Raw genomic sequence first — 23,144 nt, 5'->3', positions numbered from 1 at the left:
AAGGACAGGCTCTGACCCCCAGTGTTGGGGGGGATTCACTCTGCCCCTAGGGTGAGAGGACAGACTCTGTCCCAGTGTTGTGGGGGACACACTGCCCCAGGGTGGGGGACAGTCTCTGTCCCAGTGTTGGGGGGGCACTGCCCCAGGGTGGGGGACAGTCTCTGTCCCAGTGTTGGGGAGGGGGGGGGGGGGGGAGGGCACTGCCCCAGGGTGGGGGACAGTCTCTGTCCCAGTGTTGGGGGGGGGGGGGGGGGGGGGGGGGGGGGGGGGGGGGGGAGGGCACTGCCCCAGGGTGGGGGACAGGCTCTATCCCTGTGCTTGGGGGGGGGGGGGGGGGGGGGGGGAGGAAGAGGACCTGTTGCGCGCGCAGACGCAGGGGAAGGCTGCGTGCGTACTAGCGCAATGACGTAGGGTGAAGGAGGCGATGCAGGAAAATGGCGGCATCGAACAACCCGCGGAAATTCAGCGAGAAGATCGCGCTCCATACCCAGAAACAGGCGGAGGAGACGGCGGCTTTCGAGGAGGTGATGAAGGACCTGAGCATCACCCGGGCGGCCAGGGTGAGTCAGCGCCTTCCGCCGGCCCTGGGGGCTCCTGTCACCGGGCGCTCGGCTGCAGCTGCCCGCGGCCTAGGCCCAGTGTCCGGGTCCTAGGCTGATGTTCCCGGGGCAGTGATCAAGCCCAGGTCCTGTCCTCCAGACGGTACTCAGCCGCCGGGGACAATTGCAGCCAAGCCTCGGCTCCGACCCGGGATCTATTCGGCTGTGGAGGGAATCACAGCACAAACCCAGAGTTCAGTCAGTGCCTTCGCTCCATCTGTGGGGGTTGGGTCCTCAGCTTGGAATTCCCTCCCTAATCTCCCCCCATTTCAATCCTCTTCCCCCCCCCTTTCAATCCACTCCCCCCCCCTTTCAATCCACTCCCCCCCCCCTTTCAATCCACTCCCCCCCCTTTCAATCCACTCCCCCCCCCTTTCAATCCACTCCCCCCCCTTTCAATCCTCTTTCCCCCCCCCCCTTTCAATCCTCTTCCCCCCCCCCCTTTCAATCCTCTTCCCCCCCCCTTTCAATCCTCTTCCCCCCCCCCTTTCAATCCTCTTCCCCCCCCCCTTTCAATCCTCTTCCCCCCCCCTTTCAATCCTCTCCCCCCCCTTCAATCCTCCCCCCCCTTCAATCCTCCCCCCCCTTCAATCCTCCCCCCCCTTCAATCCTCTCCCCTTCAATCCTCTCCCCCCCTTCAATCATCTCTCCCCCCCATTCAATCCACTCCCCCCCCTTTCAATCCACTCCCCCCCCCTTTCAATCCACTCCCCCCCCCCCTTTCAATCCACTCCCCCCCCTTTCAATCCTCTTCCCCCCCCCTTTCAATCCTCTTCCCCCCCCCCTTTCAATCCTCTTCCCCCCCCCTTTCAATCCTCTTCCCCCCCCCTTTCAATCCACTTCCACCCCCTTTCAATCCTCTTCCCCCCCCTTTCAATCCTCTCCCCCCCTTCAATCCTCCCCCCCCTTCAATCCTCCCCCCCCTTCAATCCTCCCCCCCCTTCAATCCTCCCCCCCCCCTTCAATCCTCTCCCCCTTCAATCCTCTCCCCCCCTTCAATCATCTCTCCCCCCCCCTTCAATCATCTCTCCCCCCCTTCAATCATCTCTCCCCCCCCTTCAATTCTCTCCCCCCCTTCAATCCTCCCCCCCCTTCAATCCTCCCCCCCCTTCAATCCTCCCCCCCCTTCAATCCTCCCCCCCCTTCAACCTCACCCCCCCCTTCAATCAACTCTCCCCCCCCTCAATCATCTCTCCCCCCCCTTCAATTCACTCCCCCTCCTTCAATCCTCACCCCCCCCTTCAATCCACTCCCCCCCCCTCAATCCTCTTCCCCCCCTTCAATCCACCCCCTTCAATCCACACCCCCCCCCCCTTCAATCCTCTCCCCCCTTCAATCCTCTTCCCCCCATCTCAATCCGCTTCCCCCCCTCCTCAATCCTCTTCCCCCTCCTCAATCCTCTTCCCCCCTCCTCAATCCTCTTCCCCCCCTCCTCAATCCTCTTCCCCCCCATCTCAATCCTCTTCCCCCCATCTCAATCCTCTTCCCCCCCCCCTCCTCAATCCTCTTCCCCCCTCCTCAATCCTCTTCCCCCCCCCCGCTCAATCCTCTCCCCCACCCTCCTCAATCCTCTCCCCCCTCCTCAATCCTCTTCCCCCCCTCCTCAATCCTCTTCCCACCCTCCTCAATCCTCCCCCCCCCTCCTCAATCCTCCCCCCCTCCTCAATCCTCCCCCCCCCCTCCTCAATCCTCCCCCCCTCCTCAATCCTCTCTCAATCCTCTCCCCACCCCTCAATCCTCTCCCCACCCCTCAATCCTCTCCCCACCCCTCAATCCTCTCCCCACCCCTCAATCCTCTCCCTCCCCTCAATCCTCTCCCTCCCCTCAATCCTCTCCCCCCCCTCAATCCTCTCCCCCCCCTCAATCCTCTCCCCCCCCCATCTTCTTCCACCCCAATCCTCTCCCCCCCCCAATCCTCTCCCCCCCCCAATCCTCTCCCCCCCCCCCAATCCTCTCCCCCCCCCCCAATCCTCTCCCCCCCCCCCAATCCTCTCCCCCCCCCCAATCCTCTCCCCCCCCCCCCAATCCTCTCCCCCCCCCCAATCCTCTCCCCCCCCCCTCAATCCTCTTCCCCCCCCCCTCAATCCTCTCCCCCCCCCTCAATCCTCTCCCCCCCCCCTCAATCCTCTCCCCCCCCAATCCTCTCCCCCCCCAATCCTCTCCCCCGCCTCAATCCTCTCCCCCCCCTCCTCAATTCTCTCCCCCTCCTCCTCAATTCTCTTCCCCCCCTCCTCAATCCTCTCCCCCCCCCTCCTCAATCCTCTCCCCCCCCCTCCTCAATCCTCCCCCCTTCTCCTCAATCCTCTCCCCCCCCCAATCCTCTCCCCCCCCCCAATCCTCTCCCCCCCCAATCCTCTCCCCCCCTCCTCAATCCTCTGTCCCCCTCCTCAATCCTCTCTCCCCCTCCTCAAACCTCTCTCCCCCCCCCCATCTCAATCCTCTCCCCCCCCCCATCTCAATCCTCTCCCCCCCCCATCTCAATCCTCTTCCCCCCCCCCCCTCCTCAATCCTCTCCCCCCCCCCCCTCCTCAATCCTCTCCCCCCTCCCCAATCATCTCCGCACTCCTCTCCCCCCCACCTCCTCCAAGACGCCTCTTAAAATCTTTGATCGAGTTTTTGCTCACCTGTCCCAATATCTCTCTACGTGGCGCGGTGTTTGACAATCGCTCCTGTACAGCACCTTGGGATGTTTTACTACTTTAACGATGCTATCTGAGTACAAGTTGCTGTTACCATTTCTCTGGGCTGTTTCATTCAGGGCTTAACGAGGGTCTCAGATTCTAATGTACTCGCGCCAACATATGTGAGTCACTTTGTGCTGATAGCTATGCTGCTTATTAAAAATAAATTTTCGAGATTTTACATTCAAAGCTCATTGAACACTTGGGTCACTCAGTAATTGCAATTGATGCATTTGGATTTCTTGGTTTAGTAATTGTTTTGATTGTGCTGAGTGAAACAGGCTGCTTTATCTCCAGATGGAGGAATATAGCGAGATGTGTAAACAGATTCCCAGATCTCGTCATTGAATGAGTTGGTGGAGTTTGTTGACAGTGAACAAGCTTGTGCTGTTTTCGTGCAAACCTGCCACCCAGCGAGTTAACAGATTTTGTTTGTAACAGGCATTAGTTGGACTTTTGGCTTTGCGTTTTGGAAAATACAACATTTCTCAGTAGAACATTGAATGGCGACTTGGATTTCAGCAGCAAACAAAATTGTGTCAACAACTAATTTTGAGTGTCTCTAGTACAACAGGTGCTTAATTTGAACAGTCTTAAAGATAGGCAGCGATAGATGTGGAGAGCGAAATAGACAAGAGTATGTTTGAACTGTTCAATCAAAGGACAAACTGTTTCCGCTTGCAGGTGGGTCAGTTAACAAAGGCGACAGATTTTAAGATAATTGCCCGAAGAACGACAGGAGCAGTAGGGGGCCATTCAGCCTCTTTACTACTATTCAAGTAGATCATGGCAGATCTGTGTCGTGACATCATTTACCTGCCTTCTTCTAAAGTCTGCAAAAATCTGCTGCCCTTACCTGGCCTGGCCAACATGTGACTCCAGACCCACAGCAATGTGATTGATTCTTAAATGCCCACTGTAATGGCCTAACCCATGAACGAATAATAAAAAAAGTATTTGCAGTGCAGGAGGTCATTCGGCCCATTGAGTCTGGACTGGCTCTCTGAAAGAGCATTCCACCTAATCCCACTCCCCTGCCTTATCCCTGGAATCTTGTATGTTATTTCCTTTCAGACAGCAATCCAATTTTCTTTTGAATACATCGATTGAACCAAACTCCAACCACCCTCTGGGTGAAATTTTTTTTCCTCACACCACTTCTACCTCTGTTGCCCATTGGTTTCAATTTGTGCCCTCTAGTTTGTACTCGAGTGGGAACAGTTCTCACTAGTTACCAGGTCCATACCCCTCCGGACCTTGAATACCTCTATCAAGTCTCCTCTCAGCCAACTTTTCTCCAAGGAAAACAATCCCAACCCCTCCATTCTATATCCTCATAGACACAGTTCGTTATCCCTGGAATCATTCTTGTGAATCTCCTTTGGACTCTCTCCAATGCCTTTACATCCTTTCTCAAGTATGGCGCCCAGAACTGGTTGGGGTCTCCTGCTGAGGCCTACCTACTAGTGTCTGACACAAGTCCAACATGACCTCCACACTCTTGTACTCAATGCTGTTGTTAATAAGATACCATATGTTTATTAATTGCTGTCTCCACATGCCCTGCTACATTCAATACGCTGAGGTCCCTTTGTTCCTGCACCTCATTGAGAATTTCTTCCTTTAGTTTAGACTGTATCTCCGTATTCCTCCTGCCAAAATGTGTCAGCTCACACTTCTCTGCATTGAACATCATGTGCCACTTGTCTGCCCAATTCACTGACATGTCTAGGTCCTTTTGAAATTCAATACTGGACGGTGCAGTGGCTAGCACTGCTGCATCACGACGTCGAGGACCCTGGTTCCATCCCGGCCCCGGGTCACTGTCCATGTGGAGTTTGAACATTCACCCCGTGTCTGCGTAGGTCTCACCGCCACGACCCAAAGATATGCATCGGGGCCACGCTAAATTGCCCCTTAATTGGAAAAAAAAGAATTGGGCACTCTAAATTGATTAAAAGCAAGAAATTCAATACAGTTGACAACGTTTGCAATCTTTGAGTCATCTTCAAATTTTGAACTCATTTCCTGAACACCACAGCCTAGGTCATTAATATATATCAGGAGGTGCAAGGGTCCCAAAACTGACCCATGGGCAACTCCACTGCTACTCCCTATTTCCTGTCACTCAGCGAATTTCTTATCCATGTGCCTACTTTCCCCTTTATTTCATGAGCTAGAATTTTCTTCACAAGTTTGCTGTGTGGCATTGTATCAAATGTCTTTTGAAAATCTATATACACCACATAACAGCATTGCCCTTATCAACCTTCTGTATTATCTCCTCAAAAAACTCCCAACAATATAGTTAAACACCATTTTCCCTTAAGAAACCAATGCTAGATTTCCTTAATGATCCTGCACCTGTCTAGGAGACTATTCATTTTGCCCCGAACTATAGTTTCCGCAAGTTTCCCGACTACTGAAGTCAAACTGACTGGTCCGTGGTTGCCAGCATTATTCTTTAATCCCCTTTTGAGCAAGGGTGTAACATTTGCAGTTCTCCTGTCCTCCAGCACCACTACCGCATCTAAGGAAGATCCTCAGTGCCTCTGAAATTTCCACTGCCACATCCCTCCGTATCCTTGGATGCATCTCATTAGGTCCAGGTGCCTTATCAATTTTAAGTAAAGATCGCCTTTCTAGCACCTCCTCCTTTTCAAATGTGAATTCCTCGAATGTACCAGTGGCCTCCTTTCAGCTCTGCTTGGGTAGCATCCTCTCCCTTTGTAAAGACTGATGCAAGGCATTAATTTGATACTTCTGCTGCTTCTGCCTCTTTATGCAAGTCTCCTTTTTTTAATCCCTAATCATCCTTATTCTTTTACCAGCTTTTTTACTATTTATGTGCTTATAGAAGACCTTGGGGTTCCTTGTTATGTTAGTTGCTAGTCTCTTTTCATAGGTTCATAAGATATAGGAGCAGAATTAGACCATTTGGCCCATCAAGTCTGCTCCACCATTCAATCATGGCTGATCTCATCCTGGCCTTAACTCCACCGTTCAGCTGTTCTCCATAACCCTTCAACCCATTACCAATTTAAAATTTGCCTAACTCCTCAAATTTACTCACTGTCCCAGCATCCAACGCAATCTGGGGTAGCGAATTACACAGATTTATAACTCTTTGGGAGCAGTAGGGCTGGATTCTCCAATTTTGAGGCTATGTCCAGAGGAAGTGTCTAGTTTTACATTGAAAAAGACGTGACCTGTGGCGGCCGCTCACGGACTAGGCCTGCCAGATAGTGTCCCCCTGTAACTCTCTTCGCCACCCCTGGACCTACCCCCCACCAGCTCCCCCGGCCTGTGGAAAGCCCCCCTCCCCCCTGATTGTGGCAGCGCTGGACACAGTCCGCAGCTGCCACACGAGGTCCCCGGAACTGTGCGGACACGCGACAGACGTCGTCGGGAAGTCGGAGGAGGGCCTCAGGTGACGTCCTGAGGCCGTCCCAACGGTGTGCGGCGTACTCAGCGACTGCGCCATTTTTGAGGATGCAGAGTATCCGAAAAACGCCATCGCCCCCGATTTTGGCGTAAAAACGTATTCTCCGGCCAATCGGCAAACACGATTTCGGCGTCAGCAATCGGAGAATCCCGCCCGCAGTTTCTCCTTAACTCCGTTCTAAATTTCTTACCACCTATCTTAATACCACTCGTTCTACCGTGCCGCCCACTTGAACACTTGAGGAACTCTCGTTGATCTTGTCCCTTTGCACTATTCCTATCTCAGTGTAGATTTGGATAATTTAAGTCCCCCATTATAGTTACTCAATAACATTTGCACCTGTCTGAAATTTCTTTGCAAGTTTGTTTCTCTACATCCCTTCTACTTGTTGCTGATCGATATACTACACCATTCAATGTTATTGCATCTTTTTCATTCCTTATCTCGAGCCAGAGCTAAATGTCCTTGATCCCTCTGGAGCATCCTCTCTCTCTCCAGTATTGCAATACCATCTTTAATCAATATTGCAGTACACTTCCACGTTTCTTCCTTTCCTGTCTCCCTTAAATACTTTGCACCCAGTATGTTTAACACACAGTCCTGTCCTCTTTTGAGCCAGGTGTCTGTTAGAGGAATAATACCACAGTTCCATTTGTCAATCTGTGCCTGTAGGTCACCAATCTTATAAACCACACTCTGTGCATTCACATACGTGCACATGAATCCTGATTTAGGCTTTTTACCTCTTTCCCACTTACTCTGACACAATCTAATGACTTTGTATTGCCTACTCCAGTTCCTTTTTAAAAAATAAATTTAGACTACCCAATTATTATTTTTCCAATTAAGGGGCAATGTAGTGTGGCCAATCCACCCACCCTGCACATCTTTGGTTTGTGGGAGGAAACTGGAGCACCCAGAGGAAACACACACAGACACGGGGAGAACGTGCAAACTCCACATAGACAGTCACCCAAGGTCAGAATCAAACCTGGGGGTCACTGGCACTGTGATGCAACAGTGCTAACCACTGTGCCACCGTACCTGCTGCCTCTTCCCTCACGCTGTTTTTAACCTCCCATTTGCCTCTCTGTTAGCAACCTCCTAGCTGCCTCGTCACTCGCACTGTGTTCAGTCTCCAGACTGCCACTCCTCTCGTTCTGTTACCTACTGCCTCTTCTCTCGCGCTGTTTGGGTCTCCCGACTGCCTTTCCTCTCGTTCTAATCTCTGCATGAAAGTAATCTGCCATGTTTTGCCACATGTTTGTCGTCCTGAAGTCTGTTGCTTTTTAAAAAATAAATTTAGAGTACCCAATTATTATTTTTTCCAATTAAGGGACAATTTAGCGTGGCCAATCCACCTAATCTGCACATCTTTGGGTTGTGGGGGTGAAATCCACGCAGACATGGGGAGAATGTGCACAGGCGGAATGTCACATAGACGGTGACCTGGGGCCAGGATCAAATCGGGTCCTCAGCACAGTAGGTGGCAGTGCTAACCACTGCGCCGCCTTGTTGCCTGTGTGTTGCTTTTTTTATTATTCGTAACATTTGAGTTTCATATCATTTCCAGACTTGGATTTATGTCTTATCTTTTTCAAGTTCAGGCCATTAATATATGCCAAAATAGAGCAATGATCTCCACATTGACCATGAGGAACACCACTGTATACTTCACTACAGTCTTAAAGATAACAGTTCTTTTCTGTCCCTTGAGTAATATTGGAAGTCCAAACTACAACAATTTCACCCTAACGTTGTAGAGCAAGCAAAATGCATCTCTATTTTTATTTTATTCAATATTGCTACTGCCTCCTCCATTGTTGCTACATTGGCAGCATCCTTTTCTCTAATTGAAACAGATGCAAAGTACTCCGCATTTCAGCTGTGCTCTGTCTCTACGGGAAGCCCTTTTTGGTCTCTAATCAGCTCCACCCCTTTACTATTAATGTGTTAAAAGACTTTTCAGTTTGTTTTTTTGTTAGCCACTTTTTAGGTCTCCTCTTTACTTTTCTGTATTCAACTTGATTCTGCACTCTCTGTATTCAACTTGATCTTGTACTGTATTATGAACCTTACATTTGTCATAAACCTTTTTGCTTTTCACTTCAACCCCTGTATCTTTAGTAATCCAGGGAGCTGTAGCTTTCAGTACCCTTCCTTTTCCCTTCAATGGAATGTATCTACTTTGTACCCTATTCATCTCATTAATAGTCAATTACTATTTGGTTTATCTATTCTTGATTCCACTGGGGCAAGATCTGTTTTCAACTCACTGAAGTTAACCACCCTTCAGTTAAGTATTTTTGCACTTGACTGTATCATGCATTAACTAATATAAATGTGATGTCTTGTCTATGTTTTCAAATCCCTCCATACCCTCACTCTCCTTATCTTAAATCTTGCCTGCCCCACAATCCTCCAAGATATCTGTGCTCATCTAATTCTGGTCCAGATTTTAATCACACCACCATTGGTGGTGGCACATTTCACCTCAGAAGGACCAATATCCTTGCAGGGGCATTCACTTGTACTCTAGAGGAGGGTTTAAAAAACAATGACAGGGGATGAGAATCTGAGCAGGGAGGCATGAGAGGGAAACAAAGATAGAAATTCAAGCTAGAAAAGCAAAAGTGGAAGGCAGAGGAAATGAGGGTTAGCAGTAAATAGGGCTATAGTACAAAAGGAGCGGTGTAAACATGTTACAAAGACAAGTCTAAAGACACTATCTGAATGGATGGAACATTCGCAATAAAGTTGATGAATTAACAGCGCAGGGCAACACGGTGGCGCAGTGGTTAGCACTGCTGCCTAACAGCACACAGGACCTGGGTTCGATCCCAGACCTATGTCACTGTCCCTGTGGAGTTTGCACATTCTCCCCATGCCTGCATGGGTCTCACCCCCACAACCCATAGATGTATAGGGTAGGTGGTTTGGCCACGCTAAATTGTCCCTTAATTGGGAAAAAAAAGAATTGGGCACTTTAAATTTATAAGAAAAAAAATGAATTAACAGCGCAAATATGTGGAATGGGTACAATATGATTGCAATTATGGAGATGTGGCTGGGAGTTGAATATCAAAGGATATTTAATATTTAGGAAGCACAGGCAAAAAGAAAAAGATGGTGGGGCAACATTGTTAGTAAATGACAAAATCAGTGCAATAGTGAGAAAGGATATTGGCTTGGAAAATCAAGATGTAGAATCAGTCTGAATGCAGCAAAGAAGCAACAAGGGTGGAAAACATTAGTTGGAGTTGTCCATAGGCCTCCAAACAGTAGTGGTAATGTAGGGGATGGCATTAAACAGGAAATTAGAGATACTTGAAACAAGGGTGCTACAGTAATCGTGGGTGAATTTAATTTACATAGACTGGGCAAACCAAATTAGCAATAATGCTTGGCAGATGATTTCCTGGAGTGTGTATGAGGTGTATTTTTAGACCAGTACATCAAGGAACCAACTAAGGGAACTGGTGGTCCTAGATTTGGTATTGTGCAATGAGAAGGGGTTATTGTGCAGGGCCTAATCTTGTGCAGGGCCCTTGAGTGAACAGTGACCATAACATGATAGAATTTCTCATCTCGTTGGAAAGTGAAGAATCCAATCTAAAACTAGGGTTCTAAATGTAAACAAAGAAAACTATGAATGTATGAGGGAAGATTTGGCTACAACAGATTAGGGAACTTCATTAAAAGGCATGATGATGGATAGATAATGGCTGAAATTTAAGGAACATTTCGTTCAAAAACGCAACCAGAAAAGCGACCCACCATGGGTAACAAAATAAATTATAATATTAGCTGCAAGATGAAATTATATAAAGTTGCTAGAAAAAGTAGCAAGTCCTAGGAATGGGAGCAGTTTAGAATTCAGCAAAGGAGGACAAAGAGATTGATCAATAGGGGAAAAATAGAGTATGGGAGTAAACATGCAAGTGAGATCAAAGTGGACATTAAGAGCTTCTGTAAGTATGTACAAAGAATGTAGGTCCCTTATAGTCTGAAACGGGAGAATTTATAATGGAGAACAAGGAAATGACAGAGCAATTAAACAGCTATATTAGTTCTGTCTTTATGAAGGAAGAAACAGATAACTTCCCAGATGTACTAGGATATTAAAGGAGGTGGCTGTTGAAATAGTGGGATGGTCATCTTCTAAAAGTCTGTAGATTCTGGAACAGTCCCAGCGGATTGGTGTGTTGCAAATTTAATTCGTTATTTCAAAAAAGGAGGGAGAGAAAACAGGCAATTACCGACTGGTTAGTCTAACATCAATAGGGAAATGCAAGAGTATTATAAAGGATGTAATAACAGGATACTTGGAAAATATCAGCGGGATTAGACAAAGTCAACATGAATTTATGAAAGAGAAATTGTTTGACAAATTTACTGGAGCTTTTTGAGGACGTAACTAGTATAATAAATAACCAGTGATATGATGTATTTGGATTTTCAAAAAGCTTTTGATAAACTCCCACCATAAGTTAGTGTGCAAAATTAAAGCATGTGGGATTGGGGGTAATATATTGACATGGATTGAGAATTGGTTGGCAATGGGAAACAGAGTAGGAATAAATGAGCCTTTTCGGAGTGGTTGGCAGTGACTAGTGGGGTACCGCAGGGATCAGTGCTTGGGGCCCCAGCTCCTCACAAAAATATATAAATGTGATTTTGATGAGGGAACCAAATGTAATATCTCCAAGTGGACTGACGATTAGATTTAGATTTATTGTCACGTGTACCGAGGGCCAGGCAGGTCATTCCATACATGAAAAACATGGGACATACGAGAAGTACACAATGTAAATACGTAGACATTGGGTGAAGCATATGCTGTGCAGTGCTACACAGTAGAGAAGATGCGTGGAGAGGTAAATTCAGTCCACAAGAGGGTCATTCAGGAGTCTGGTAACACCGGGGAAGAAGCTGTTTTTGAATCTGTTAGTGTGTATTCTCAGACTTTTTATATCCTAAGCCCGATGGAAGAGGTTGCAAGAGAGAATAGCCCGGGTGGGAGGGGTCTTTGAATATGCTGACACGGTGGTTAACACTGCTGTCTCACAGTGCCAGAAACCCAGGTTGAATTCTGGCCTTGGGTGACTGCCAGTGTGGAGTTTGCACATTCTCCCCCTGTCTGCATGGGTTTCCTCCGGGTGCTCTGGTTTCCTCCCACGATCCAAGATATGCAGGTTAGGTGGTTTGGCCCTGTTAAATTACCCCTTCGTGTCCAAATGTTTAGTTGGGGTTATGGGGATAGGGAGGGGGTGTGGGCCTAGGTTGGGTGCTCTTTTGGAGAGTTGCTGCAGACTCAATCTGCTGAATGGGATTCTATGATGAAAAACTAGGTGGGAATGTGAGTGGTGAGGAGGAGTAGAGAGGTTTCAAGGTGATTTAGTAGTTGAATGAGTGGGTCCATACATAGCAAATGCAGTATAATGTGGATAAGTGTGAAATTATTCACTTTAGTAAATGGTGATAGATTGAGAAATGTTGATGTACAAAGGGACCTTTGTACACCAGTCACCAAAAGCAAGCATGCAGGTACAACAAGCACCTGGGAAGGCAAATAATATGTTGCCTTTAATTGCAAGAGGGCTTGAGTACAGATGCAAGGATGTCCTACTACTGCTGTACAGGGCCTTAATAATAATAATCTTTATTAGTGTCACAAGTTGGCTTACATTACTGCAATGAAGTTACTGTGAAAATCTTCTAGTCGCCACATTATAGTGCCTGAGGGATAATTGAGAATGTCCAATTCACCTAATAAGCACGTCTTTCGGGACTTTGTGGGAGGAAACCCACGCAGACATGGGAAGAAGGTGCACACTCCGCACCGACAGTGACCCAAACCAGGAATCGAACCTGGGTCCCTGGCACTGTGAAGCAACTATGCTAACCACTGTGCTACCATGCCCCCTGTGCGATCTGTAGTAGTTTTGGCCTCCTAACCTTAGGAAGGACACACTTCCAATAAGAGGGAGCGCAACAAAGGTTCACTAGACTGATCCCTGGGATGGCAGAATTTACATATGATGAGAGATTGAGTTGAGTGCACCTGTATTCACTGGATTTTAGAAAAATGAGAGGGGATGTCATTGAAACGTATAAAATTCTGACAGGGCTGGACTAAATGTAGGGATGTTGTTTCCTCTGGCTGGGGAGTCTAGAACAAGAGGTCACAATCTCAGGATAAGGGGTAGGTCATTTCAGAGTGAGATGAGAAATTCCTTCACTCAGTGGTGAACCTGTGGAATTCTCTACCACAGAAGTCTGGAGGTCAAGTCACTGAATATATTTAAGGAGGAAATATATTTCTAGACACTAAAGGAATCAAGGGGATTGGGGAGAGAACGGTACTATTGTGATGAGTTAGAGAGTCAGCCATGATCATACTGAATAGTGGAACAGGCTTGAGTGGCCGAGTGGCTTACTCCTATTTCTTATGTTTCTATGAATGATGTCCGGGTCTTGCTGTTTGTGGCCAAGGACTGCTTCAATATCTAACAAGTAGCAAATAGTTCCGCACACTACAGTTATTGAAAACTGTCCCCATTTGTGATGTTATATGGGAAGGAAGGTCATTGAAGCAGCTGGACATGGTTGGACATGGGACACTATCCCTGAGAAACTCGGGCAGCGATGTCCTGGTGCTCAAATGATTGGCCTGCAACACTCTTCCGTTGAATTAGTTACACGACTCCAACGACTGGGAGGTTTTCCTGCCTGATAACCACCAACTTTGCTTGGGCTCCTTGATGCCATACACCGTCAGATGTTGCCTTGATGCCAAGGGCATTCCCACTCAGCTCACCACCAGTATTCAGCTCCCATGTCCATGAGCATTTTGGTCCAAGGATATAATGAAGTCAGAAGCTGAGTGACCTATGTGGAGCCCGAATTGAGCATTGGTAAACCAGTTGGGTAGGTGCCATTGTTGTAGCTTTACTGAAACAGCTAGGATAAGAGTAGGACAAATACTGGACCACAGGCCCTCAGTGTGATAACTGAGTTGTTAGGGCCCATAGCCGTTGCTTTACCTACAGCCATTGTTTGACATTACATGGAATTAAACTGCCTGAAGAAACCTCTTGTGGTGAGGAGGCCAAGATGGGTCATCCATTTGACACATTTAGCTGATGGTGGTGTAAATGCTTCAGCTATGTCTTTTGTACTGATGTGCTGTGCTCTGCCCATCATTGATAATGTTTTTGGAACACAATCCTCCAGTTAGTGGTTTAATTATCCACTAGCATTTGAAGACTGGGTGTGGCAGAATTGCAGAACTTTGATTTCATCCATTGGTTGTGGGACCACTTTGCTCTGTCTATAGCATGCTACAGCCACTATTTTAACATGCATGCAGTCCTGTGTTGTAGCCCCAGGTTGACATCTGGTGCTGCTTCTGGTATGCTCTCTTACACTTCACATTGAACCAGGGTTGGTCTCCTGTCTTGAAGGTACTAGTAGAGTGAGGGATATGCCAGGTCATGAGTTACAGATTGAATACAATTATGTTGCTGATGGTGACCTCATGGATGACCGGTTTTGAGCTGCTAGACCTGCTCTGAGCCTATCCTATTTGGCACGGTGGTTGTGCCCTGCAATATGATGGACAATGTCCTCAACATGCAGACCAGACTTTGTCTCCACAAGCACTGTGTGGTGCCCACTCATACCAACACTGTCATGGACAGATGCATCTGCAACAGGTAGATTGATGAAGAGAAGGTCAAGTAGGTTTTGTTCCTCTTGTTGATTCTGTTATCACCTACTGCAGGTGATGTTACTGCAGGTTGTGAACTTGGAAGCATGTCCTCTCCTTGCCCATTCCAACACACACACACATCTGCTCCCCCCCGGCTAAGTAACTTTTATGTTCTTGCTGCCCTCGGTGCTTCGTGCAAGTGGTGTTCAACGTGGAGGTGGTAAGCAGCAGAAGCTTGCCGTACCCATGTTTGACCAGATGGCATGAGATTTCATGGGGTCCAGAATCAATGTTGAGAACTCCCAGGGCCAGCTGCTCCCATGTATGTGCTGTCATGTGAGAGTACCTTTAAGAAATAGGTGTTTATAAATGGGTGTGTATATAAATATCTGTAGTGAGAGTACCTTTAAGAAATTGGTGTTTACTATTGCAGTGATGTCAGAGAGTGGGTGGAGCTGGGCTGTCTGTCAGCTTTTAACTTTCATTTTAGGCTGTTTGCTGCAGGGTGTGTTTTAGTTTCATTTTCAGTGTTTGACCTGAAGCCAGACCAAGCAGCTGTACTGCTGTTCTCTCTGCCATCAAAAGACTATCTTGATCATTTGGTGAATTCGGAATTATAAATGTTTTCAGTAGTGACTTTAACCTGATGTGCTTCTGATAAAAGGTTTTGTTTTTAAGTCGTATGGGTGTTAAAAGGAAAGCTTAAAGCATTACTTAGTGTTGTATTCTTTGGGGGTTGTATTTGAATTAATGGTTGCTAAGGTATTCACTATGTTTTAAAAAGGTTAACTTGAGTTCATAGAATAAACATTGTTTTGCTTTAAAAAAATACTTTTCCATTTCCGCTGTACCACACCTGTAGAGTGGGCCGTGTGCTCCCCATACCACAATCTATTAAAAGTTGTGGGTCAGGTGAACTCCCTAATACACTTTGGGGTTCTCTAAACCCTGGCCCATAACAAATTGGGGGCTCGAGGGGGATAAAAGTCTATCTATTGGATTGGGTTAGTGAACTTAAAGACAGTGAGGGGTGAGCATATTGTGGTTGCTTTTCAGGTGTGGTATTTCAATTTAAGTAGGGAGTGTGTTGTGGACAATGGCTCTTTCAGAGGCTCTGAAGTTTTTGGGGGTGGAGACGGTCACGCAGTACCTTACGAACAGAGACGAAAAGCAGACTGTTCAATTTGGCAAAAACATTGCAGTTAACATTACCTGACAAAATGCGAAAAGATGAGGTAATTATGGCGGTGGCTAAGCATTTAAAGTTGCCTGAGATACATTTTTACTCATTGGAAATGGCAAAAATTCAGTTGCAAATTAAGCAAATGGAACATGAGAAAGAATTAAAGCAGCTTGAATATGAAAGAGAGAGAGAGGAAAAAGAAAAGGAGAGAGAAGAAAGGAGAAAAGAAAGAATAGCCCTCACAGAACAAAAAGAAAGAAAGGGAGATACAGATCAAGGAAAAAGATAGAGAGTTTGAACTTCAGAAAATGGCAATGAAACATGACAGTCAGTTAAAATTGGCAGACGTAAAGGGAAACGTACAGTTGGATGATAGTGACGAGGATAGTGAGAAAGAGCGCCGAAGGCTTGGTGGGAATCTATTTGAATATGTCCAAGCATTGCCAAGGTTTGATGAGAAGGAGGTGGAAGCCTTTTTCATTTCATTTGAGAAGGTAGCTGAACAAATGAAATGGCCACAGGACATGTGGGTATTACTGATTCAAACAAAGCTGGTAGGTAGAGCTAGTGAAGTGTTTGCATCACTACCGGAGGAGGTATCTGAGACGTATGAGGAGGTGAAAAAATCCATCTTAGGTGCATATGAACTAGTGCCTGAAGCCTACAGACAAAGGCTTAGAAATTTAAGGAAAGAATTTGGTCAAGCATACATGGAGTTTGAAAGGCTCAAATAGAGTAATTTTGATAGGTGGATAAGGGCTTTGAAAATAAACCAAATGTATTAAGTTCTCAGAGAAATTATACTTTTGGAGGAGTTTAAAAATTCAATTCCTGATGTAGTGAGACCTCATGTGGAAGAGAAGAGGGTTAAAACTGCAAGGTTAGCAGCAGAAATGACAGATGATTATGAATTAATTCATAAATCAAAGCCTGGTTTCCGACATCAGTTTCAGCCTGTGAGGGATAGAAACTGGGGACATGAGATACATTTTTACTCATTGGAAATGGCAAAAATGCAGTTGCAAATTAAACAAATGGAACATGAGAAAGAATTAAAGCAGCTTGAATACGAAAGAGAGAGAGAGGAAAAAGAAAAGGAGAGAGAAGAAAGGAGAAAAGAAAGAATAGCCCTCACAGAACAAAAAGAAAGAAAGGGAGATACAGATCAGGGAAAGAGATGGTAAAGGTGATCTGATGGGAGATAATAAGGAGAGTGTACCTCAGATTAAAAAGGAAATCCAGGAGGGTGGAAGAGACATGAAAAGTTTCAAATGTTTTCACTGTAATAAACTAGGCCATGTAAAGTCATAGTGTTGGTGCTTGTAGAAAAGCACTGGGAAGGCTGATGTGGTAAAACAGGATAAGCCAGTGGGGTTTGTTAAAGTGGTAAAGGAAAGCCCAGGTGAAGCGAAGGAGATGCAAAAGATTGTACAGCCTGATCAAGAGGTGATTGATAAGAAGGTGCCAGATCTCTTTAAAGAATTTACGTGTGTGGGTAAAATTTACTCATGTGTATCAGGAGGAGCAGGTAAGAAGACGGGAGCCAGTCAATCTTTAATGGTAAGAGATGAGGAGTTATGTAGTTTGGGAAGAATGTTGCCAGAAAAGGTGGTAATATGTGGAATTCAGGGTGAGAGGGGTAGTGTTCAATTATATAACGTCAGGTTGGAAAGTCCAGTGAAGTGTGGTGAAGTGGAAGTAGGAGTAATAGAGAAACTATCTTGTCCAGGAATACAGTTTATCTTGGGTAATGATATTGCTGGATCACAGGTGGGAATGATGCCTACTGTGGTTGATAAGCCAGTGGAAAATCAGACAACTGAAGTGTTGAAGGATGAGTATCCTGGGATTTTTTCGGATTGTGTGGTAACAAGGTCGCAAAGTCACAGGTTAAGACGAGGAGAAATCAAAGAGTGAAGGTGAAGTTGAAGTGCACTTATCAGAAACGATTTTTGATCAGATGGTTGAAAAAGAACAGGTGGAGGATGAGGCGGATATTTTTAGTTCAGGGAAATTGGCGGAGTTACAAATAAAAGATATAGAAATAAAACGGATGTATCAGAAAGCATACACGGAAGAGGAATCTGAGTGTATACCAGAGTGTTATTACCGTAAAAATGATGTCTTGATGAGAAAATGGAGACCTTTACATATGCAGGCGGATCAAAAGTGGGCAGAAGTTCATCAAGTAGTATTGCCGGTAGGGGAGAGAAAGGAGGTGTTGCGAGTTGCACATGAGGTACCAGTGGGAGGTCATTTGGGAATAAGGAAAACTCAAGCTAAAATCCAGAAACATTTTTATTGGCCTGGACTACATAAAGATGTAGTTAAATTTTGTCAATCATGTCACACATTTCGAATGATAGGGAAACCTCAAGCAGTGATAAAACCAGCACCCTTAATACCCATTGCAGTATTTGAGGAACCTTTTACTCAAATACTGATTTGAGTAATTGATTGTGTAGGACCGCTTCCTAAAACAAAAAGTGGGAATCAATATCTTTTGACTATAATGGATGTGTCTACTAGGTTTCCAGAGGCCATTCCAGTACGTAATATTACAGCTAAAAAGATTGTGGAGGAGTTACTTAAATTCTTTACTAGATATGGACTACCCACAGAAATACAAACGGATCAAGGATCAAATTTTACCTCAAGGTTATTCAAAGAAGTTATGGATAGCTTAGGAATAAAACAATTTAAATCAACTGTGTACCATCCAGAATCGCAGGGAGCGTTAGAAAGGTGGCATCAGACATTAAAGACAATGTTGAGGGCTTATTGTCAAGGTTATCCAGAGGATTGGGATAAAGAAATTCCATTTGTACTGTTTGCAATTAGGGATGCACCTAATGAGCCAACCAAATTTAGTCCTTTTGAACTTAATTTTTGGTCATGAAGTAAGAGGACCACTTAAATTGATTAAGGAAAAATTGGTGAGTGAGAAATTGGAAATTACATTATTGGATTACGTATCAAATTTTAGGGAACGATTAAATAGAGCAGGTGAATTGATTAGACAACATTTAAAAGTTGCACAAAATGTGATGAAACGGGTAGCAGACAAGAAATCCGAAGTTCGTAGTTTTGCCTGTGGAGATAAAGTTTTCGTATTGTTACCAGCTTTAAAAGTTAAGTTTTGTGGACCTCATCAGATTGGAAGTAAATTAAGTGAGGTGAATTATGTGGTTAAAAACACCAGATAGAAGGAAAACTCACTGAGTGTGTCATGCAAATATGTTTAAAAGAACATAAGAACATAAGAACTAGGAACAGGAGTAGGCCATCTGGCCCCTCGAGCCTGCTCCGCCATTTAATGAGATCATGGCTGATCTTTGTGGACTCAGCTCCACTCTCCGGCCCATACACCATATCCCCGAATCCCTTTATTCTTTAGAAAGGCATCTATCTTTTTCTTAAAAAGGTTTAAAGAAGGAGCCTCAACTGCTTCACTGGGCAAGGAATTCCAGAGATTCACAACCCTTTGGGTGAAGAGGTTCCTCCTACACTCTGTCCTAAATCTACCTCCCCTTATTTTGAGGCTATGCCCCCTAGTTCTGCTTTCCCCGACCAGTGGAAACAACCTGCCCGCATCTATCCTATCTATTCCCTTCATAATTTTATATGTCTCAATAAGATCCCCCGCATCCTTCTAAACTCCAATGAATACAGTCCCAGTCTACTCAACCTCTCGTCATAATCTAAACCCCTCAACTCTGGGATCAACCTAGTGAATCTCCTCTGCACTCCCTCCAGTGCCAATATGTCCTTTCTCAGGTAAGGAGACCAAAACTGAACACAATACTCCAGATGCGGCCTCACCAACACCCTATACAATTGCAGCATAACCTCACTAGTCTTGAACTCCATCCCTCGAGCAATGAAAGACAAAACTCGATTAGCCTTCTTAATCAACTGTTGCACCTGTCACCAACTTTTTGCGACTCGTGCACCAGCACACCCAGGTCCCTCTGCACAGCAGCATGTTTTAACATCTTACCGTTTAAATAATAATCCATTCTGCTGTTATTCCTCCCAAAATGGATAGCCTCACACTTGGCAACATTGAATTCCATCTGCCAGACCCTAGCCCATTCACCTAACCTATCCAAATCCTTCTGCAGACTTCCAGTATCCTCTGCACTTTTTGCTTTACCACTCATCTTAGTGTCGTCTGCAAACTTTGACACATTGCACTTGGTCCCCAACTCCAAATCGTCTATGTAAATTGTGAACAACTGCGGGCCCAACTTTGGGTACTTTGAAAGGGAAGGAGAGAAAAAGGAGGAGGTTTTAATGATTCTAACTCAAAGTGATGAACCATATCCAGATGACTGAATTTGACAAACCTCAAATTAAATCGGAAAATGAGGATGTTCTTAAAAATTGGGATAAATTGGTGAGTTACCTTCCAGAGGAAAAACGGACTGACCTGAAAGAGTTATTGATATCACATGGGCATATTTGTGGAGATAAATTGGGAAGTACTAAAATGGCTATACATGATGTAGATGTGGGAAATGCTGTTCCAATCAAACAACATCCATACAAACTTAACGCTTTAAAATTGGCACAGCTTAACAAAGAGTTTGAGAGTATCTTTAAAAATGGCATAATTGAAGTGGGTTGCAGCCAATGGAGCTCACCCATAGTGATGGTACCTAAACCAGACAGTACCCAACGGTTGTGTATGGACTATAGAACGGTTAATGCAGTTACAAGAACGGACTCTTGTCCTATCCCACGTTTGGAGGATTGCATTGAGAAAGTGGGATAATCAGCTATTATTTCTAAACTGGATTTCCTTAAAGGTTACTGGCAGGTACCTTTATCCAAAAGGGCAAAGGAGATTTCAGCTTTGGTGACTCCAGATGATATATACCAATTCAAAGTTATGCCATTTGGCACGAAAAACGCACCAGCCACATTTCAACGGTTAACTAACAAAGTTGTTTCAGGATTACCCAATTGTGCGGTATACATCGACGATCTGGTACTTTTCAGCCAGACATGGAAAGTACATTTAAAACATCTGATGGAGTTATTTAATCGACTTCAGGAGGCGGGTTTGGTGATAAACCTAGCCAAAAGTGAATTTGGAAAAGCCCAAGTCACTTTCCTTGGCCATACAATTGGACTGGGTTGAATGGTCACATGGGATATGAAACCAACAGTTATTGAGGAGTTTTCGATACCCTCGAGACGAAGGGAAATAATGCGATTTCTTGGCATGAGTGGATTTGATCGAACATTTGTGCAAAATGTTTGTAGCGTGTTGGCTCCACTGGTGGACTTGCTGAAGAAACATCAAAAATTTCAGTGGACAGTGGACTTTCAACAGCCATTTGACTGCCTGAAAGCTGTGATAACCTATACTCCTGTGTTGGAGAATTACAAGGTCCTCTGTGATCAGATTGAACTAAAGTATCTGACTTTAAAGAGAAATGCCGAGGCGTAGAGAAATGGATGGATCGTGCAGAGACCTTCCTGTCCAAAGAGACTGTCAATCAAGAAGGATTTCAGTTGGAGGCAGAAAGAAAAATGGACTATATTATTATACCTGTTTGCGTGTGCTGTTTTTTTTAAAACGAAAAAGTATATTTACTATGTGCATTTCTTAAAGGATAGTGAAAAGGTGAAAAATGAAACCATCTTGAAGTTGATGGTTTATTTTTTTTTCTTGGGGGGAGGTGTCATGTGAGAGTACCTTTAAGAAATGGGTGTTTATAAATGGGTGTGTATATAAATATCTGTAGTGAGAGTACCTTTAAGAAATGGATGTTTACTACTGCAGTGATGTCAGAGTGGGTGGAGCTGGGCTGTCTGTCGGCTTTTTACTTTTGTTTTAGGCTGTTTGCTGCAGGGTGTGTTTTAGTTTCGTTTTCAGTGTTAGACCTGAAGTCAGACCAAACAGCTGTACTGCTGTTCTCTCTGCCATCAAAAGACTATCTCTTGATCATTTGGTGAATTCAGAATTATAAATGTTTTCAGTCGTGACTTTAACCTGATGTGCTTCTGATAAAGGTTTTGTTTTTAAGTCGTATGGAATGTTAAAAGGAAAGCTTAAAGCATTACTTAGTGTTGTATTCTTTGGGGGTTGTATGTGACTTAATGGTTGCTAAGATATTCACTATGTTTTAAAAAGGTTAACTTGAGTTCATAGAATAAACATTGTTTTGCTTTAAAAAAATACTTTTCCATTTCCGCTGTACCACACCTGTAGAGTGGGCTGTGTGCTCCCCATACCACAATCTATTAAAAGTTGTGGGTCAGGTGAACTCCCTAATACACTTTGGGGTTCTCTAAACCCTGGCCCATAACAGTGCCACTACCTCTGGTAGGTCTGTCCTACTAGTGGGGCAGGATATACCGAGGGATGCTGTTGGAGGAATTTGGGACATTAGCTGTATGATTATGACTACATCAATTGCTGCTTGATTAGTCTGAGGGACAGCTCTTCCAATTGTGGGTCAAATATTAGTGAGTAGGGCTTTTCATACGAGCATTCAGATTAGGAGCAGGAGCAGTCCACTCGGCCCCTCGAGCTTGCTCCAGCATTCAGTAAGATGGCTGATCTAATTGTAACTTCAACTTCATATTCCCATCTGCCCCTGATAACCTTTCATCCCTTGTTTATCAAGAGTCTATCTACCTCCACCTTAAAAATAGTCAAGATCGCTGCCGTAACCACATTTTGAGGAAGAGAATTCCAAACGTCCCACTTTGAGAGAAAACGTCAGTTTGAAATAGTGACCCAGAGTTCTAGATTATCCCACAAGAAGAAACATCCTTTCCACATCCACCCTGTAAAGTCCTCTCCATATCTTATATGCTTACAGAGTCAACTCTGCAACAATATAACAAGGAATGCCTTTTTTCCAGTGCCTAAGTCGAAGCCTTATGGTGCACCTACTTTTATTATGATGTGACTTTTCTGTAGCAGTTTGGTGCAACTTGAAAATATATCACCATCCCTTCACTGTTGCTGTGTCAAAACCTTGGAACTCCCTCCCTAATAGCACAGTAATGTACCTACACCACATGGACTGCAGCGGTTCAAGAAGGCAGCTCACCTTCTCCAGGGCAATTGAGGCTGGGCAACAAATGCTGGTCTTTATTCAAGATTTTATTAATTAATTTAGTTTAAATTCATCCTGCTGCTTTGGTGGGACTTGAACTTGTGTCTGGAGCATTAGTCTGGGCCTGTGGATCACTAGTTCAAAAGCATTAGCACATATTGTTCCTTGCTTAGAACATACAGTGCAGAAGGAGGCTATTCGGCCCATCGAGTCTGCACCGACCCACTTAAACCCTCACTTCTGCCCTATCCCCGTAATCCAATAACCCCTCCTAACCTTTTTTGGTCACTAAGGGCAATTTATCATGGCCCATCCATCTAACCTGCACGTCTTTGGACTGTGGGAGGAAACCGGAGCACCCGGAGGAAACCCATGCAGACACGGGGAGAATGTGCAGACTCCGCACAGACAGTGACCCAGCAGGGAATCAAACCTGGGACCCT

The 23,144-nt window shown here is 45.2% G+C and overlaps 1 protein-coding gene across 3 annotated transcripts in view; it reads left to right on the top strand.

The window, feature by feature from the left end:
- Positions 1 to 400: 400 nt before the first annotated feature.
- The window catches only part of LOC140395067 (CREB-regulated transcription coactivator 1-like), an 84,463-nt gene continuing 61,719 nt past the window's right edge, over positions 401 to 23,144 (top strand). For all 3 annotated transcript variants that reach the window (XM_072482430.1, XM_072482431.1, XM_072482429.1), the window contains exon 1: positions 401 to 560. In XM_072482430.1, the coding sequence (XP_072338531.1) occupies positions 435 to 560 (126 nt within the window). In that variant the 5' untranslated portion in view covers positions 401 to 434. The remainder of the gene's footprint in view (positions 561 to 23,144) is intronic.

This window comes from Scyliorhinus torazame, chromosome 18, assembly GCF_047496885.1.
Source record: "Scyliorhinus torazame isolate Kashiwa2021f chromosome 18, sScyTor2.1, whole genome shotgun sequence".
Classification (NCBI taxonomy): domain Eukaryota; kingdom Metazoa; phylum Chordata; class Chondrichthyes; order Carcharhiniformes; family Scyliorhinidae; genus Scyliorhinus; species Scyliorhinus torazame.
The sequence above is the reverse complement of the archived record's forward strand: the minus strand, read 5'-3'. Positions and strand labels throughout refer to the sequence as shown.